Below are 18796 nucleotides of genomic sequence, written 5' to 3' on the forward strand. Positions count from 1 at the left end.
TTGCAGTTTTGCAGTTCCAGTTTCCTGTGTGCCGCTGGGTTGAGGAGTTTCCACGTGGAGTTGCGCCCACATGAAAATTCATTGTTTTAAGTTTTGTTTAGACTTATCTGGACTATGACAGCCTTGTCGTTGTCCCTCCCCGTCTTTCATTCGTCCATTTATCGTAATATTTATAGAATTTATGTTTGATGTATTATTAACATAAATAAATTTTATATATTATTTTATTAATAGATAAATATTAATTTTTAAAATAAATATTTAAAAAAAATTATTTATCAATAAAATAGTTATTTTATTTTATTTTATTAATAAAATAATATTATTATATTTATTAATAATATATAAAATCTATACACTAATTTTACGTCAAACATAAATCATTATTTATTATAGTATAAAGTAATTCGGTTGTTATACCACGTCATTTCGCCATTTATGGCTGTTTATTACCGTAACATATCAGATGAATTTATCTGTAAAACTAAGGAAAATGTTTAAGTTTAACATTAATGTCATGTTTACTAAGAGAGGAAAAAAAAGATAATGTTTTTTTCCTTTTTAATTTTGGTAAAAAAAAATAGGGAAGAAAAATAATGAATTTTCATTCTTTTCTCTAAAAAACTATTTTTCTAAAAAAAACTATTTTTATTTAAAATCCAATGAGATGATTTTACACAATCTCACGAGTTCGTTTAAAAAGTGGTTAACTTACGTCGACAATTCTCGGCATCTAAGCAAACAGCAAAAAAAAAAAGCATGTTTTTAATTTAATTCTTTAATTGTAATTCTTACTAGATAGAAATTGGCTAAAATATGTTTAATTTTAATAAATTAATATTATTACGAACTTCAATGAAGGATAAAATAATATTATTATATTTTTTATACATTATACAAATAAATAAAATTAAAATTTCTAAATATTTTTGTTGTATCCTCTCTCTCTCTCTTGATTGGAGAAAAAACGACTACTTACATTTTTGGTGTATAAAAAAAAATCAAAATAAATAATGTGGTAAAAAGATGAATAATTTACATTTTGTGATATTTGCTGGGCAAGGATTGTTGCATGAGAACCGTTGACTGAATGAAATCCGATCAACCAACTGGGAACTCAAATAATATCTCCCATTTGATCATAACGAGTCCAACCTCTTCATTTTGGATTCCAAAAAGAAATAGAAACCGTAGAAGGAAGCCCATCATTTTGGTGGTATGCAATGCAACTAAGCATTGCTTCGCGAATCCCGTAATTAGTTAATTTATATATTTGTATAATATTTTACCAAAAATTATATATCATAATTTATATTTTTTAGTTTTATTAAATTTATATAAATTTTGTTAAAATTTTAATTTATCTCTCTTTTGTGTCATTTCCATGTGGTATCATATGTTATAGATATGGCTTTGCTGACATGGAACGAGCCCACAGTATGCATTGCGTCAACAACATGGGTAGATTAGAGGTGCCCGAGTTTGACACGGAATTACGGATGCAGTCTGTGCAACTTTCAATATCAACAAATCCGCGAATTATTCTCACAGGTCTGTCTACTGAAGATAAATCAGCACGACTTCCAAAAACAAAAGAAAAATGCAACTCAGCGAAACTTCAAACACAGCTCAAACTGAACCAATCGAGATGAGAAGCTACATTGATCAATCATAAAGCTTATCCCGATTTCAACTAGTGTTACCAGCAGTGGACATGCTATCATCCAATTAGTATACCATTAGTCTACAATAATATTTTGAAAAGGGAAAGTAAAGAAAGAACCTGATCATATTTCCTACCAAGATACAGCAGGAAAATGGACTACCTATCTACAGCCTATTTCAACAACATCAAGAATTCAAGATCTAAGTCATCTCCATATTCCCATGACTAGGACACACAAGATAGTAATAATGAAAATAGCGAAAACAAGAATTGATAGAGAGCTTGAGCGATGATGCATGGGGACTGCCTTTGAATGCACTGCTGGGCCTGTTTTGCTGCTTCGATGCTCACCACCCTGCTTAAGCCTCTGCCTCAGTTTTTTACAAGATTCTTCAGTAATATTCACGCTGCCATCAAACTTGAGTAACTCGTTCTCTTTCTCTGGCTCATCAGAGCTACAAGTCTGTCCTGTAGCTTCTGCTTTTGTGACCTGCATTGAAAGCATTTAAAGATATTGCTCACTTTGTAAAATGTACTTCAGTAAACTAATATTATACTTGACCTTAGCCAAAACCCAAAGAAAGGTAAGATAAATTCACTTCAATATATCAACAGCGCTCATGATTAGCTTTCTGTGGTCCTACCTCAGTTAGAGCAGATTGAACTTCTTCATCGAGACCAGTAGTTCTCATTTTGCCATCATCAACACAGCCTGCAGAAACTTTCATTGGCCCTTTAGAAAGTTTCACTTGCAAGTGTATTCTTCTTGGAGCAGTGCCCTTATTTATGATGTACTCTGAATTTGGTTGTTGCTGAGGTTCACGAGTCCTAATCTTGATACCAGTTCCAAGGTTTTCTGAATTTGATTGTAGGGGCTGGTAGGTTCTAGTCTTCATTCCGGTTCCACCACCAAGATCACTACTGTTATTCAAATAATTCTTCAGACTGGTTAATTGTTGCAAATTATTCATATTACCCATTGCAGAATCAGTGGATGAAGTTGCTAGGCCAACAGAATAATTTCCAAGTCCACCAATATTTCCAGTTCTAAACTCTTGGTCATAAAGTGGTGTTTGTGTATGGCTAAACTCAAAGGAAGTTAGCATTTGCCGTGATTCCTTGTTATCAATATGCCCACCAAACCACCTAGGAGATCCAACCTTTGTATCACACTGGTAAAGAAGTTGAAAATATCAAACATAAGTTAGAATCCAACAGTAAACTAAATCTAAGCGCCTTAAAAGTGAAAAATAAATACCAAATAAAAATGGCATAAACCCAAAGTAAAGCTCCAGAAAATGGCTAATTGTTACATACATAGGAACATAAAAGCCAGTTGCAAGTTATTTCTTTACCTGTAGTTGCAGCATTTCAGTGCCTGTATCACTGGATATGTCATTTTCTTTGAGATAGGTTTCTGGTGGTATTGTCTTTGAGATGAATGCATTACCAGACAAAGGTAACTTTGTTCCAGCAACCGAGTTCTTCTGACTGTTTGACTCTTCACAGTAGTCATCATGGTTATTTGAGAACTCATCCAACAATAACAGAGATACATCTTCTTCACTAGTCCTATCCTGGAAATGAAATCCATTTTGATCATGGCCAAAATCACTTGCATAAGGAGAACCCATGAAGAGTGGCAGATCTTCAAAAAATTGTGAGTCCATTGGCGGGAAGAGTTTGTAGTCAATTTCACCAAATTTGGGCTCATACAGATTCGAATTGCCTTCCAGCAGCGGATATTTCTATGTTAAAAAGCAAGACAACAGTGACTTGTCAAGAATCATGATATAATCAAGATAAAATAATAATTAATGCAACAATGCCAAAATGTAGATAAATTGTCCACTTCTCACCTCTATCACAGTTTCTTCTGCTGCATGATCTTCGGCATCAGAAGCCATATGACTTTTGCAGCTGTTGTCACATGTTCCTTGACCATTTTGCATTAAGCTACTGGGCTTTTGAACTTGGGTCTCATATGAAACGGTATCTTGGAGAAGATCCAATGAAGCGTCATCAGGAGTAGATTTTGTCATGGTAGCTGAATATTGTTTTTGTTCAAGTTCATCATACTTCACAATATCATTCTTCTCTTCTGGTTTATGAAACAATCGACATAGAACAAAAGCACCCTGCACCAAGAAGGGGTCCAAGTCATATAATCATTCCTGTTTTTCTTTTAACTTTTTCTTCTTGGCTGTTTAATCAAACCCATAAAACTAAGAATAGCAAAAGTTTATGTCAGTGATGGTAGTGATGGTACTTGCAGTAACTTCAACTAAAAATTAAAAAGAAAACCTGGCCAGGGGCGGTGCCATCAAGGTCCTTAGTAGTGGGTCGATATTCGTGCATGATCCAGTTGGTACGCTGGCCCTTGGGAGCACGGCCCTCGTAAAAAACCAAGGTTTTCTTCATGCCGATGAGAGAATTTTTTGACTTAATGTTTCGATCCTTACCAGTGGCTTTCCAGTACCCTTTATCCGTTGCCCTGTTGGAACGGTGGCCGTTGGTGTACTTCCTGTCACGCGGGCAGAAGAAGAACCACTCCGGATCGCCCGATTTTATCACCGACATTCCTGAATTTAAATCATGACCCCAAAAAATAAAAATAAAAAATCCATTAATTTTGGGATATTAAAAATTCTCAGCATACTGAGAGGAATTTCAAAAAAGGAACATAAGTAGGTATAAAGGAAATTTCCAGTACTAGAAAGCAGGAATCAGAATTAATGAACTATATATATTTATTTCATGTATTGGGGAATAAAGGACTTTAAGTTGACGCTTGGATAAGGCTAAAGTATCAAATATTCAGATCAATCCAACAATTTTTTTTTTCTTTTCTTGGTAAAACTAAATTAAACAGAAAAGGGAGAACATACCAGGCAAGTCCCAGGGCTCCCATTTGCAGACATCAATTTCAGGAATAACCTCGACCTCGGAATGATGACCGTTAATCTTCAATCTAAGGAAGTGATTGACGAGCTCTTCGTCTGTCGGCCTGAATCTAAATCCTAAAGGTAACAAGTCCATCTTTAAAACTGCCATCCTTTCCCTTTGCTCAACGCTAAACTCAATTCCTGTTGCCACTACTCCTTTCTTCTTCCGCTTACTTAACCAAGGCTTTTTGTTTTTTTAAATGGTTTTGCTCCTTTTTTTTGTCCCCTCTCGAACACAAGATTTGTTATTGTACGAATGGGTCGGGTTTCCGTTTCAGTCGCCTTTTCCGTCCGGTCGCTTTCCTCGTAGGGGGTAAGCCGTAAGCCCCACTAGAGTCAAAGACATCATGTGACTCTCACGTGAACTTGTCCGTGCTTGGGGATGCGTCGCTCTACCAGTCGTACGATTAGCTGATCATTTAAGCGTATACAGGCGAATAAAAAGAAACCCGCCCGCAGTGTATAATAACCAATGCCAAACAGCTAATTCAGCACTGCTCCTTTTTTTTTTTTTTTGGTGCATGCTGCTTCATTTGCATACACCGCGTTCAATGCGCTTACTTATACAGAGCGCTGTGCTTAGCTTACCCCGCAAGTCTCTTCTTCTTTCTTTGAAAAACGGTAATCTCAATAATGCCACGCTTTTTGCCTTTTTGCCCCTTTTCTTTTTTTTTTATTAAAGAGAGAAAAAGAAAAAACTTTCCGCGTGCGGCTGGCTTTTCGCATGATTTTGTAGTTTTTGCCACAATTTTTTTGTTTGATTGATTCACGTGCTTGATATTATTTTGTTTGTAATATCACAAGTCATGAGTTTTTTATTCTTAATAACAAATTTTAGATGAACTCCAAATTTTATTGAAATTTTTAATTAAAAAATGAATTCAAGTCCCAATTTTATTATAAGAAAATAAATCATAACAGTCTTGTTTACTCTCAAGCCCTTTGTTACTAGTCTTATTAATGGTCAAAATATGAAATTAATAGTTTCTTAATTCGTGTGAAAATTAAAATTTAATTTTTATTAATAATTGAAAAAAATTTAAACATTGTATTTTCGGATGTAAAATGTCAATATAAAATGAATCAATTCAAAATTACAAAATCACCATTAAACAGGAAAGTAAAAAAAGAGAAAAAGAACATGCAAGAATTTACGTGGTATTTACATATTTTATATAGTCATATTATCAATTCACAAAGTTAAAATTTTATCAAATTTTTTTTAAAAAAATCATATCATCAGTTCAGATAGCTTAAAAATTATCACAACAGTGATTTTGTAATTTTATTACATTTTTATATCTGGAGAAGTAGAAAAAGTAATTTTGTTAGAGTTATTATACATGGATTAAATTCTTATTTTCGCATGGTATGGAAACTGATTCGTAATTTGACCCTTACTAGTTGCTTTCACCGAATAATAGACTCGAAGGGAGATGCTTATTGGTTTTCATCGTCCTCGACCCATCCTCCTATCTGCTTGTTTGAAGAATAAACCTGTACCACCCGAAAGTTAAATCTCAAGGCCATAAGAATTGGTCTGCAACCGCTAAGCGCTAAGCTATCAAGAGAGATAAAATTTAAACCTTTTAACAAATAGGTTGGAAAATGATTTGCTATCTTCGATGGTCAAAAAGATTCGGCTAGCCTTGGAAGCCCACAACCTTTATTCCCACACGCACATGTCTCCATAACATATAAAGTTAGTCGTGTCTGTAATACTCATCCCTGCAATTATACCTACATTACTACATCCTATCTTCTACTATGGCAAAAGAGATAACCCAAACACCAATCTGGCAACTACAATCAATTGGCCATTCATAGCAGCAAGCTCTTTGTTCAATATTGGCTTCACTCAAGTCCAAAGAATGCAGCTCCCATCAAAAGCAGTGGAGATGGAATTTGACTCTTTTTTTTTTTTTTATTAGTTTCCCCTGGTTGTTAGGTTCCCATTTCAATACAAATTATGAAAGATCCACTATAGGGATCCAGTATAATATCACTTTGATTTGAAGACAACAATTAATAGTTATGCATTATGCAATACATGAAAAAAAAAATTACTCATTGAAAACCCTCAGCAACTATATTTGTAACGATGACATACATATCCAAACCAAAAGTTCCACACCAAATTTGATTGTATAAATTCTAAAACCATTCAAGGAGAATGTGTGAGAAGTAAAAAACAACGTTGCCCTCCCAGAATAATAAGCTGAACATTATATACGAAACAACAAGAACTAAACAATTGGCTTGTAGGCTAAAATTTTACCATATACAGATGTACCTAAACAGCAGGATGATGCCCAAGAGTTGCATTTGTTTCTACTCTTTGCACTGCTCTCCTGAAACTCCACTCATGGCAGAATTCCAATGCAAGTCGAAGGATGGTTCCAAGTCCTAGGACAACAATAATACCTGTACAATGTCTCTTGAAGTTACTACACCATGAAGCATAAAAGCTACTTGCTAAGAATTTGATTTCCTATAAACACATACGGGGGAAGATATGATTGAGGTGAACGTACCAATCATGATGTTAACAGGCAGTGCAGAGACACCAAGAGTAATGGATATTAACACATCCAACAATAGACCACCAATAAGGATTGAGAATGCCACCCATAGTGGACTAAAACAACCCTGTCATAAAAAGTGATTTAATACTAAGTTAACACAAACAGGTAGAATTTTCTCAAGAATATGTAAGATCCCAGTTGCTGGCTGCAGTTAACCACTTACCCTTTCACGGTCATGTGATGTAAAGCTTGGATCAACCATCCAAACCCAGTAATTTGTCTGCATCATGAAACACATTTGAGAATCAACACAGGCATGACTATGAGATGCTACAATTAAACCACAAAAAATAGATAGAAAGCTGCAGCACTAGTATTCTGTGTTTGTTTTGGACAGAAACTCAATATAATCAATCACTCAGGCTTTTAAAGTGATAGAACACAGAATCACAGGGGGTATAATGGGTCTTTAATCTATCTCTCTCTCTCACTCTCTCTCTCTCTACAATTAGTTTATGGCAAGCATAATAGTAGTCAAAGAAACAAAACTGCCAAGTTCTATCTTCAACTATGTTTTACTGTCCAGCTTGTAACTTTGGCTTGGGCAATGAAACACTCTTGTTGGCAAATCAAACCCCCCAAAGATGTGATCAAACTTCCTGCATCTTGTAGGCCATGACTAAATGAGACAAGAAAACTTATCCATGGGTTTTTATTGCTAGCCCTTTCACTTAAGCACAGAATACCTACAATGGGCTCGGACTCCGGCGCTGACACATTTACGGCTACTGCTCTGCATGACAGCAGTAAATTGAACCATGATATATGTTAGAAATATGCTAATTTAATGTAGGAAATCAAAATTTGAATAACTTACTGGCATATCTCGCATTTATTAGATCCTTTTGTACGAAACCAAGTGTCAATGCAAGACCGATGTGCTTTTGCAAGACCACCTTTACATTGGCACCCAAGATCTATAAGACCTTCTTCCTTCTCCTGCTGACAAACTCTGAAAAACAATATAGATGGTAATGAGTAATGGCATGTAATACTACAAATTGTTTTCAAGATTAATCTCCAAAAATCAAATTGAAGGTCAGAAAAGGTCACTACGCTAATGGCTGTATATTTAAGATCGTTGACTTGCCACAATATAAAAGATGATCTGACTGAGGCTTTTTTTTCAAGCCTAATCTGATCTAATATCACCAAAGCCTTTATGCACTACATGCTTTTGACACGTTATAATGAAACAGAAACTAGTAGTTAACACATACACACTCCATTAGTACATAATAGTTTAGAAAGTAATAAACAGGGGAATAAGACTACTCTCAAGACTAAATGAAATGCTTAGGACAATTAACATGATAAGATAAAAAAATTCATCTATGGAATCCCAATAAACATAGCTAACACATATTCAATACTATGTGATGATCCTCATTCTTATGAGGATTCATGCTATCCAAAAACCATCAACAATTGGAAACATAAAATAAAAAAGGCACATAAATGAGGATGTTGGATGTATGATTGGTAGAAGATGCGGAAGAAGTATAATGTACCTGCATTGCTCATGAGAACTAGTGGTCCTCGAAAAATACCCCTTTTTTGGAGGAGCCACACTTGGCAATTCCTCTTTAATGGAATCCACATCTTTTGATGATTTAACTACTGGCTGCTGAGTCACATGAGACTCGCCCCTCGTTACCACAATGGTTAACAAAGTCGGATTGCCCTCACAGGCTGAATCCTCAACCGAGCATGGCTGTCTTTCCTCCTGAGGCAACACTGGGATGCTTCCCTGCTTCTCAAGGTCGGGCTCAGGTAAATTACCGGAGCGGTCACCAGATCTGGTGCTAGTCCCACTTGAACTTTCATTGTGCATCTGATTTTTATTTGCAGTGTTACCACAACCCCTTTTGCTCAAAAAATATTTAATTCTCGTGAATTTCCCCAGCACCCTCACTGTTGGTACCAAAAAAAAAAATGAAACTCCTCAAAACTGACAGTCAATCTAAACCCTAGAGATTACTTAATTTTAGAAAGCAAAAAGCTTAAACCCATCAAATCGTGCTCGAACAAAATACAACAGACGCCTTCATAGTTTCATTACTTTGATTCTAAAATAAAAATCAAACAAAAATCTATAAAACCAAAAACAACCCATCAGAGATAGCCCACTAACAAGATGGGAAAAATTAATTACAGCCTTCGGACTAGCTCAGACCAACTGAAATTTTAGTGTGCAATGACCAAAAAATAGTATACAAGAAGGATAAAAAAGAGGCGTTAAAATTTCTATTCAGAAAAGTAAGGAACGCGTACCTGAAGAATGTTTGTTCCGTTGAATCACTGTATAGTTTGTTGACAGTTGAGAGTTGAAGAAGCAACAGCAACAATAAGAAGGAAGATGAACAAGAAATAAAAGAAGAAAGTGGGGAGAGAGAAAAAATTAAAATACTGACTAATAGCATTTGACAGTTTCCTTTCAGAATTTTATGTAATTATTAACGAATTTGGCTAACGAACGCAAGAAGAATCTTTTGTTTGATTACGCAAGGCAACGCCACGGAGTAAGGTCGAGCAGCGCCCTTGCGTGTCTCTTTAAAACATGAATGCATTTTCCTGTTTGAGTTTTTTTTTTTTTTTTTTCTAATAAAATATCCATTGAACCGTTTCCTGACATGGGACCAATTTTTAGTTTTTGGTCTCTCTATAGTTATAGAAGGTTTTTAGGGTTATTTGGGGTCACTCACTAACCTTTCAGTGGCTAAAAAAATTACGAAAAGGTTGAGGGTCGAAACAAATCGTGGCTTGTTTGGCAGGAAATCTGAAAATGACAGTGAAAATGGGCATATGGTGTTTAAATGTAGATTCCATATTTGGTATGTTAAGGCACCAAGGCAGTCAGGGATTCTTTGTATTGCTTCTTTTAATCATCTACTTGAGAGTAGGACAGCCAATAATGATCTGTATTATGGTTTACGGTTATACTCAAAGATTCCCGGGATTCCAGTAGACCTTCGGATTTTTCAAACGAAACTGTCAGCAAGGTTGGTAATCCGACTCATTTTCGATAAATTTCAATCCAATTCGATCTTATAAGATTATTTTTTTCAATTAAATTTTGAGTCGAGTTTGATAAGATAATAATATAAAAAAATCAAGATCAGATCAAGTTAGAAGTTTTTCGTAAATTTAACTTGATTCAATTTGATATTATATAAAAATTATTTTTTAATTATTTTTAATTTTTATTTATATATATTTATATAATTATATATTTAAATATTATATTTTAAAAAATAATATTTTATTAATTTCGAATCGAATATAATTTATACAATATTGAATCGAATTGAATTTTGATATAAAAATATTTTTAAATTAAATTTAATTCAAATTTAATAAATATAAAATTAAATCAAATTCGATACTAACAAAAACTTTCTGTTCATCCGTTGCTAATCTACTGTTGGTTGTTCAATAATTCTGTAGTTGGGCTTGCTTCTGGTTTTAGACGAGGATTGATCTTATGAGATCATAAGTTGTTTTAGGCTTGTCGAACTGACCAAGTCCTTAAAATTCTAGGCCCAAGACGCTCTTCAAGTCCCAGCGGTGGTTCAACAAGATGGACCGAGAGGCTCGATGACGGCATTTACCTCGTGTCATGCGAGACACAAGAATCAGTTCAGGTTTTTATACAGCAGTCTGGCATTTGTTCAATGACTGGAACAAGGATGGCATCTTTCCACTGTAAATATCTAATTTGGTCTAAGTTTAGATTAATTAGATTTGATCTAAATGAATAATATGAACTCATTTTTTTTATTTTTAATTTAATTTAATTTTTAATTTAATTATTTTTTATTATGATTATGATTATGATTATTATTATTTATCTATTAATATTTTTATTTATTTATCTATTATTATTTTTTTAATTATCTATTAATATATTTTATTATTTATTTATTATTTTTATCTTTTTTTTCTTGATCAATTTTCAGTTGGAATTAGGATTAGGATTAAAAAAAATTTGTAATGAATTTAGCCGTAAATTTGGGGACTGGTAGAGTTAGAATTGGATTCAAAACTTAAATCTCAATCCCATATGGAATTGAAATTGATCAAAAACTCTTCTGATCAATTCTTATAAATAGATATTAAAACAGAACCCAATGACACAGAAAAAACACGAAGGAAGAAAGGAAAAATAAAAAAAAAAGGTGTTAGAAAGGTAATGAGCAATCTTAGGAATTTTAGAAATTTTTTAGGGAATTTTTGGTGATTTTTTTTTTTGGAATTTTTGAAAATTCCAGATTTCGATAGAATTTTTCGACGAATTTTGAATTTTTCAGTGACTTTTCTGACGCCGATTGAATTTTTCAACCAGTTACCCAGTTTTCGGAGTATCATTTCCAAAAACTGACCAACTTTTCGGTGAATTTTTTACGAACAACCCAAATTTTGATAATATTTTTCAGAATTCAACGAGATTCAATTGGTGTTCTTGGGATTCTTTTAGAGAGAAAAAGGAAAAAAAAAAGAGAGGAGAGAGAGAGGGAATGAAGTAATCTGTGAAAAAACAGAGATGAAAGTCTTTTATACCCAGCTAAAACGATGTTATTTTGGCATTAGTAAAACCCAGAGGATCCACGCGTTTCTGTTCAGACGATCCAACCCACAACGCAACCCACTTTCGACCGAGTTCGACCTGTTCCTCAGTCATCAAATCGAGCCGAGTCGAACCATTTGAACCGCACCAACTCGAGCTGTTTTTCTATCTCTTAAGTCGAGTCGAGCCATTCCAAGGTTTTATTATTATTATTATTATTATTATTATTATTATTATTATTGATTAGATTAAAATTATTTAATATTCCTTATTTTATTTTTATTTTTATTTTTTAATGATTTTTCAAAAATAAAATTCCAAAAACAAAAATATATATATATTTTGAGGAAAAGTTGAAAGTATCAATTTTTCTTAAAGATAAAATTTTTAAAGATAAAAAAAATATTTTTGAAGGAAAGTTGATTGTATCAATTTCCTTTGAACACAAAAATTTTTTTTAAAGAAAAGTTGAAAGTATCAATTTCCTTAAAAAATAAAAGGTTAAAAAAATAGTTTTAGAAAAAAGTTGAAAGTATCAATTTTTCTTAAAAATAAAATTTTTAAAATAAAATTTTCAAAAAAAAATTTTGGGGAAAAGTTAGAAGTACCAATTTTTTTTAAAAATAAAATTATCAAGAAAAGCATTTTAAGGAAAAGTTGAAAGTTTTAATTTTTCTTAAAATAAAAACTTCTAAATGTTTTAAGGAAAAGTTGAAAGTATCAATTTTTCTTGTACAAAAGCACTGGGTTTTTTAAAATGAAAAGAAAATTATTTATATCAAAAGCTAAATCATTATTCTTTTTATTTTATTTATTTTATTTTATTTTATTTTTCCTTTTTTTTCTTGAAACTTTTAATTGTTAAATAATTCAACGATGGAGTCTTTGCAAGTGAAACAGTAGTTTTCTTGTATATTCTTGAGGTGAAGAGATTTTTTTAATTTTCTGCCAAAAGTATTAGAGTTAATTAAGAATAATTTCTAATAATTAATTACTTGATAAAATTTTTAAGACTTATTAGCTAACATGAATTTGAACTGGTACCATCTTTCGATGGACATTGTGAAGATGCTATAACTTTTTCACTCATAATTGAACTCTCGAATTCTGTTCTGGTTAGTAAACCCGAACCTATTCTTAGAGACCCTTAGTCAACCTTAAGTGCTCATTAAGATGATAGATTCCTTATGTGACCCAATCACACCTAAACAAAAAAGATTGGTGATGATTCTTAAAGTCAATGTCTAGCGATAGATTTTCAGATCTAGACGTTATGACAGTTTGGCGACTCCATTGGAGACATCTGAGAGTTAGGCTAGGAAATAAATCCGTGTTATCCAAAAGCCTAATAAAATTGAACTTTTTGTATAGATTTTATATTCATATTTATTTACTTTGTTATTTCTGTCATTCATATGCATGTGCATAATATGAGCTCTATACTCAAGCTCCGTCCCTCTAGAAGGGAGTAAAGTACCTATTGCTTTCGTGAGGTTTAATGCCTCCGTAGTGGCTAACGAAATACTCTCACTCAAATTAAACTTTTTTCGCTTGTAACCGATAATGTATGAGAATTAGGATGCCTTACTAGTCTGTAATGGACAATGATATAAGAAACAATTTGGGAACCTCTAGACTTTTAACCTTGAACCACATATAGTGAACTTTAAGAATGCCTAACTTATAGATAGAGACATCTCCCTCCCTTTAGAATTGACCAAAAGCATAGGGTTCATTCTTCTTATTCTGTGTGATGTTTTAATTTACTTAGTTATTTATTTATTTCTCTTTATTTGGTATACTAACCTTTTTTCTCATTCTTTTGTATTGGTTCATGCTCATATCATAAAGTTACATAAAGAACATTTGCTTGAAAGATGATCTTCAACAAAAAGTGTTTCATGAACTCCACAAAACGATTAGTTTGCTCTTCATCTGTATTAGCTCCTTATGAGCCACCCAACGAAGTAAAAGTCCAGTAAAAAAAGATTCAACTAAAGATGAAGGATTGTTTACCAATCGACTATGATTCTACCCAGTCTCAAGCAACATCTATCCTTCTCAAACAAAATAACTAGAGGATTTAGTTGATATATAGAAAAAGATGAGCCCAGCTAGACAAGAGAAGTTTGGTCAAAGACATGGGCATATAGCATACATTTTTACAGTAAGTGTTAACAATCAACTAATTAGAGCTACAACATAATTTTGGGATCCTGTATATAAGTGTTTCATCTTCAATGAAATTGATATGATGCCAACCATCGAGAAATATTCGACTTTGTTGGGTTTGCACCTCAAGGCTCCTGACAAGATATATGTCAAAAAATACAAATTAGGATTTCATAAAGATTTAGCCCATCTCATGGGGATAAATAAAAAGATTGTGGATTCACATACAAAGAAGAAACAAGAACATGTTTGCCTACCTTGAAAGTTTTTTCATGATATTCTAGTACAACATGCCAATGAAAAACGAGGGTTAGATGTATTTGCCTTAGCTATATATGAAATGGTGATATTTTCAAAAGTTTTGGGTTATATTGAAATAGCAGTGATTGACTTCTTCGAGAGTGTGATCAATGGTTGTAACCCTTCAACGATAATATTAGCAAAAACTATCAGATCTTTGAGTTACTGTCGTTGAAATAAAAGATGTTTTACGGGCTACATATAGTTATTATACTTATGGATGAAAAGCCATTTCGAGTGAAAAAAATGTTCTTTCTCAAAGCTTTATGTCCTTAATCGAGCTCCAATTAGGGAATTTTACGAAAATGGGTGGTCAGAATAAAAGTTTAAAAATGAGTGGATAGTTTTCCTATAAAAACTGACAAGTACCAAAATAAGATGGTTGATCCCGTGGATGAATTGAAAACCTATGCTATATCAGTGTGGAGATAACATTGTCATCCTACTTTTGGGTTTATGAGGAGCAACAAGTTATGCGTCACTTCTAGTAAAAAGACAGTTTGGGGTAAAACAGTTCATTCCTATGACACATAGGCTTTATCAATCAGATTTTTCTTACAGTGAGCTAAAAGCATTTCAAAGGATGAATGAGATTATTAAAGCATGGAAAAATCCTCGTAGAGTGAATCCTAGACCGTTCACTGATAAGGTCACTTAAAGGTACTTGGTTTGAAGAGCAAGACGAAGACAGGAAATGGTATTCGCTTATGAAAGATTCCAATCGCCAACAAGAGAAAAGTTTGAAGAGACACTATCCAAATTGGAGCTTGCGACAAAAGAATTTGAGTATGAAAAAGATAAGTTAAAGCAAAAAATCCAAAAGCTTCAATAGGAGAAGGATCAATGGAAAAATAGAGCTGAAAAGCATGAAGTTAAAGTTTACAAGATTGCTAGGGAACGTGACACGACTGTCAAAGACTTATCAAATTAACACCATGAACATAAAAAGTTATGTATGAGGGTACAAGCCAAAGAGATAACAATTGATGAGCTGCCTGAAGAGAATGCATGATTGAAATAAGAATATACTAAATTGGAAAAAAAAGTACCTAAGTATAGATAGAGAATAGCATGTTGAATAGCTACCTAAGCAGGTTGAGACAGTAGTTGAATAAAAAAGAAGACTACATCGTTACATTGGTTAGAGAGCATAGAGAGTTATCATACTAAGTTTGGTGTGATAAAAGAGAAAATTTAAGAAGACAGAAGTACATTGAGCACTTAACAACCCAAATTTATAAAAGGGTATGTAAGGCAAGAAAGACGGTAGAAGAGGCAGAGGCATTGAAGTAAGTGGTGGGCCAAGTAGGAGAACATGGGCAGTGTCTCTTAAACCTCATTAAAGAAGCCAGAGCCTAGTATAAGCAGATCAAATGATTTTATGGTTATAACTCTAGAATGATAAACTCTATGTAAACGAAAATTTTTTGGAATAAATAAAATCTTTTGGTTGAGCACTGTCCTAAGGTAAATGTTCTTTACTTACATGCATTTTCATTCATTGCATCCTCATTCATTACATTTAACAAAGTAACCATGAGATAGTCATATAAACTTGCTAACCCGTCCATCGATATAACACAAGAGTCAGAGCTAGACAAATGGAGCAAGAAAACTCTCACCAATTTGAAAAACCAAAAAAAGCACAGGAAAATATTAAGAATGAGTTGAGTAAGATTCTGAATGCTCTCAACAAGCTAAACAAGAAAAAAAATATAGAAAAAAAATGCAAGCCAACAAGGCCTCCCATCATAAGAAGTGACTGACCCTCTATATCCTCCAGGTTTTAGTCCATAACAAGCCTAGTCCGCATAGGATATACCACCATAGCAGTTCATATATTCTGTATCCTTGAAATGCCATTAGTTTTAAACTCAGGGTATTACCATAGCTATGTAAATCATGTCTTTACTGAAAATGTAGAACCAATCCAAGTTCCTAATCTTGATGACTTAAAAAAAAAAGAAAAAAAAAGATAAAAGTGATAGAATCTCAGAAAGATTCAAAGATTAGTATACTTGAACAAAGGTTACGGGTTGTAGAAGGAATTGGATTTTATGGTTCTATCGACGCTGATGGGCTTTACTTAGTCCCGGATGTAGTCATTCCATCAAAATTCAAAGTACCAAAATTTTAAAAATATGATGGTACGAAGTGGCCAAAAACTCATATCACCGTGTACTGTCGAAAAATGACAGTCCATGCTCACAATGAAAAACTATTAATGCATGTTTTTCAAGATAGCCTTATAGGCATCGTTGCTATGTGATATGTCTAGTTAGACAGAACCTGCATCCGTTCTTGAAGCGATATGACTCATGATTTCATTAGTCAATATCGATATATCATGGACTTGGCTTCTGATTGTTTATCTTTATAGAACATGAAGAAAAAGGTAATGAGTCTTCTAAGGAATACGCTCAGAAATAGAGAGATATAGCTTCTCAAGTGCAACTTTTTTTGACTGAGAAAGAGACTACAGTGTTATTTGTCAGCATTTTAAAATCTCCCTATTATGAAAAGATGATAGGGAATACAACCAAAAATTTCATTGATATGGTAATTTTAAGAGAAATTATTAAGAATGTCATCAAGAATGACAAGTTGGAAGGAGGTGAAGCATCCAATAAAAGAACCTCAAAGAAGAAAAAGACTAAAGCTCAAGCTGTGAGCTTTGATAGATAATAATTCAGAGGTTATAAACCCTACCCACCACAAGGATACCCTCCATATTACCCTTCTGTGAATAACACTTCCCCTTACCCATACCAACCAATCTCATAATCCTCTTATCCCTAAGCATATCAACCTTCTTTTAGGCCTCAAAATTTCATATACAATCATAACACTCAACCTATCTTAAGACCTCAAACCCGTTCAGCTAGCCCAATGAATGGTTCACGAGAGCAACGAACTACTCGTGAAAAACTTGTATTTGACCTAATTCTCATGACTTATATAGAATTATGTTGTGAGTTTTACAACAGTCATCTAATTGCTTCTAGCAAATTAAAGTCACTCAAGTCATTTTACCCTAAATAGTATGATCCCACAACCCATTGTGACTATCACTACGGGATTGCTGGTCATTCCATTAAAAATTGCACTGTCATAAAACATAAAGTGCAACAACTAATCAAGGATAGAATGATTAGCTTTGATACATGAGGGGTAACTGCAACTAATGTTAGTAGTAATCTTTTGCCTAATCATAATGTAAATACCTTGAATAACGAACATGAGTGTCATATGAAGAGAAAAGTTACAAATATTAAGACTCTTCTCAGTCAGCTATTTGATGTTTTATGAAAATCTAACATGATACAACCAGTACGTTCGCACAGCTATCATGAAGCATATGTAACAGGCACTAGTGGTAAATATCATAATAGGGCAATTGGTCACCTTATCGAAACTTGTAAGCAATTTCACCAAGAGGTACAAAAGCTTTTAGATTCATACCAGTTAAAAGTCTATGAAAAGAGAGAAGTTTTAAAGAGTGTTGAAGTACCCATGATTGACAAGTTTATAAAATTATTTCTAAAATCGATAACAATTCACTGTAGGAACAAGCCAAAATCAGTCATAGACAAACTCATTCCTAGGTCGATAACATTTAAAGTCCCGACTCAATTCCCATATAAAGATGATAAAGTTGTGCCTTAAAAATATGACTGTTATACAATAGTTCAGGGGTAAGAAAAAAATGTCTCTAAGATTGACATCGCCAATATAACTAGTGTAAGGGGCATTACCCGAAGTGAAAGATGCTACACTCCAGAAATGCTAGAGAAGGCTAAAAAAAAAGGCCAAGATAGGTGAAGAGCGAAATAATCCTGAAGCAGAACCTGATGAGGATTGTCCAAAGCCAGTGTAAAAAAAAAAGGCATATAAATTTTTAAAGTTGGTAAAACATAGTGAATATTCAGTTGTTGAACAGTTGAACAAAATGCTAGTAAGAATGTCATTATTGTCATTGTTGTTAAACTCAAAACCACATTGAAATACCTTGTTGAAAGTGTTGAACCAGGCATATATGGCACATAATATAACTGTTGAATATGTGAACCACTTAGCTGAAAATCTAGTCATACCAAATTACATTTCATTCAGTGATGATGAGATTCCTCCAAAAAGAAAGGGAAGTGTCAAGGCTCTGCATATCACAGTCAAGTGTAATAGCCATATCATGGTTAAAATTCTTATAGATAATGGCTCCGCTATCAAAGTCCTACCCATGTTAACTTTGGCAAGGTTACCTATCGATTACTCTCATATGAAGGACAGTTAAATGGTCGTACAGGCTTTTGATGAGACCAAAAAGAAAGTTTTGACATATATCAAAATACCTTTACGAATTGGGCCATACACTTTTAATGTGAAGTTTCAAGTGATGGATATCTTTATATCTTATAGCTGTCCGTTAGGAAGACCATGAATTCATATGGCAGGTGCTGTGCCCTCTACCCTACACCAAAAAATCAAGTTTAATGTAAAAGATCGATTGGTAATGGTATTTACAAAAGAAGATATGCTAGTGACTCAACCATTGAATGCCCTA

The 18796-nt window shown here is 33.5% G+C and overlaps 2 protein-coding genes across 2 annotated transcripts; both read right to left on the reverse strand.

Annotated features, from left to right (window-relative positions):
- Window positions 1–1635: 1635 nt before the first annotated feature.
- On the reverse strand, window positions 1636–5146 carry LOC111279573 (protein NTM1-like 9). Its single transcript, XM_022866520.2, has 6 exons — window positions 4555–5146; window positions 3971–4248; window positions 3526–3804; window positions 3022–3414; window positions 2311–2838; window positions 1636–2156 (listed from the first exon to the last, which is right to left on the reverse strand). The coding sequence occupies exons 1-6, from the start codon at window positions 4718–4720 to the stop codon at window positions 1872–1874; spliced, it is 1929 nt and encodes a 642-aa protein (XP_022722255.1). The 5' UTR covers window positions 4721–5146; the 3' UTR covers window positions 1636–1871.
- A 1591-nt stretch (window positions 5147–6737) lies between these two features.
- LOC111279582 (uncharacterized) lies at window positions 6738–9776 on the reverse strand. The gene is made up of 7 exons (XM_022866534.2): window positions 9471–9776; window positions 8708–9110; window positions 8014–8148; window positions 7887–7929; window positions 7360–7416; window positions 7146–7260; window positions 6738–7035 (listed from the first exon to the last, which is right to left on the reverse strand). The coding sequence occupies exons 2-7, from the start codon at window positions 9028–9030 to the stop codon at window positions 6905–6907; spliced, it is 804 nt and encodes a 267-aa protein (XP_022722269.1). The 5' UTR covers window positions 9031–9110; window positions 9471–9776; the 3' UTR covers window positions 6738–6904.
- Between the last annotated feature and the right edge of the window lie 9020 nt (window positions 9777–18796).

Source organism: Durio zibethinus, chromosome 17 (genome assembly GCF_047325235.1).
Source record: "Durio zibethinus cultivar Kanyao isolate XHJ-2024 chromosome 17, ASM4732523v1, whole genome shotgun sequence".
Taxonomy (NCBI): Eukaryota; Viridiplantae; Streptophyta; class Magnoliopsida; order Malvales; family Malvaceae; genus Durio; species Durio zibethinus.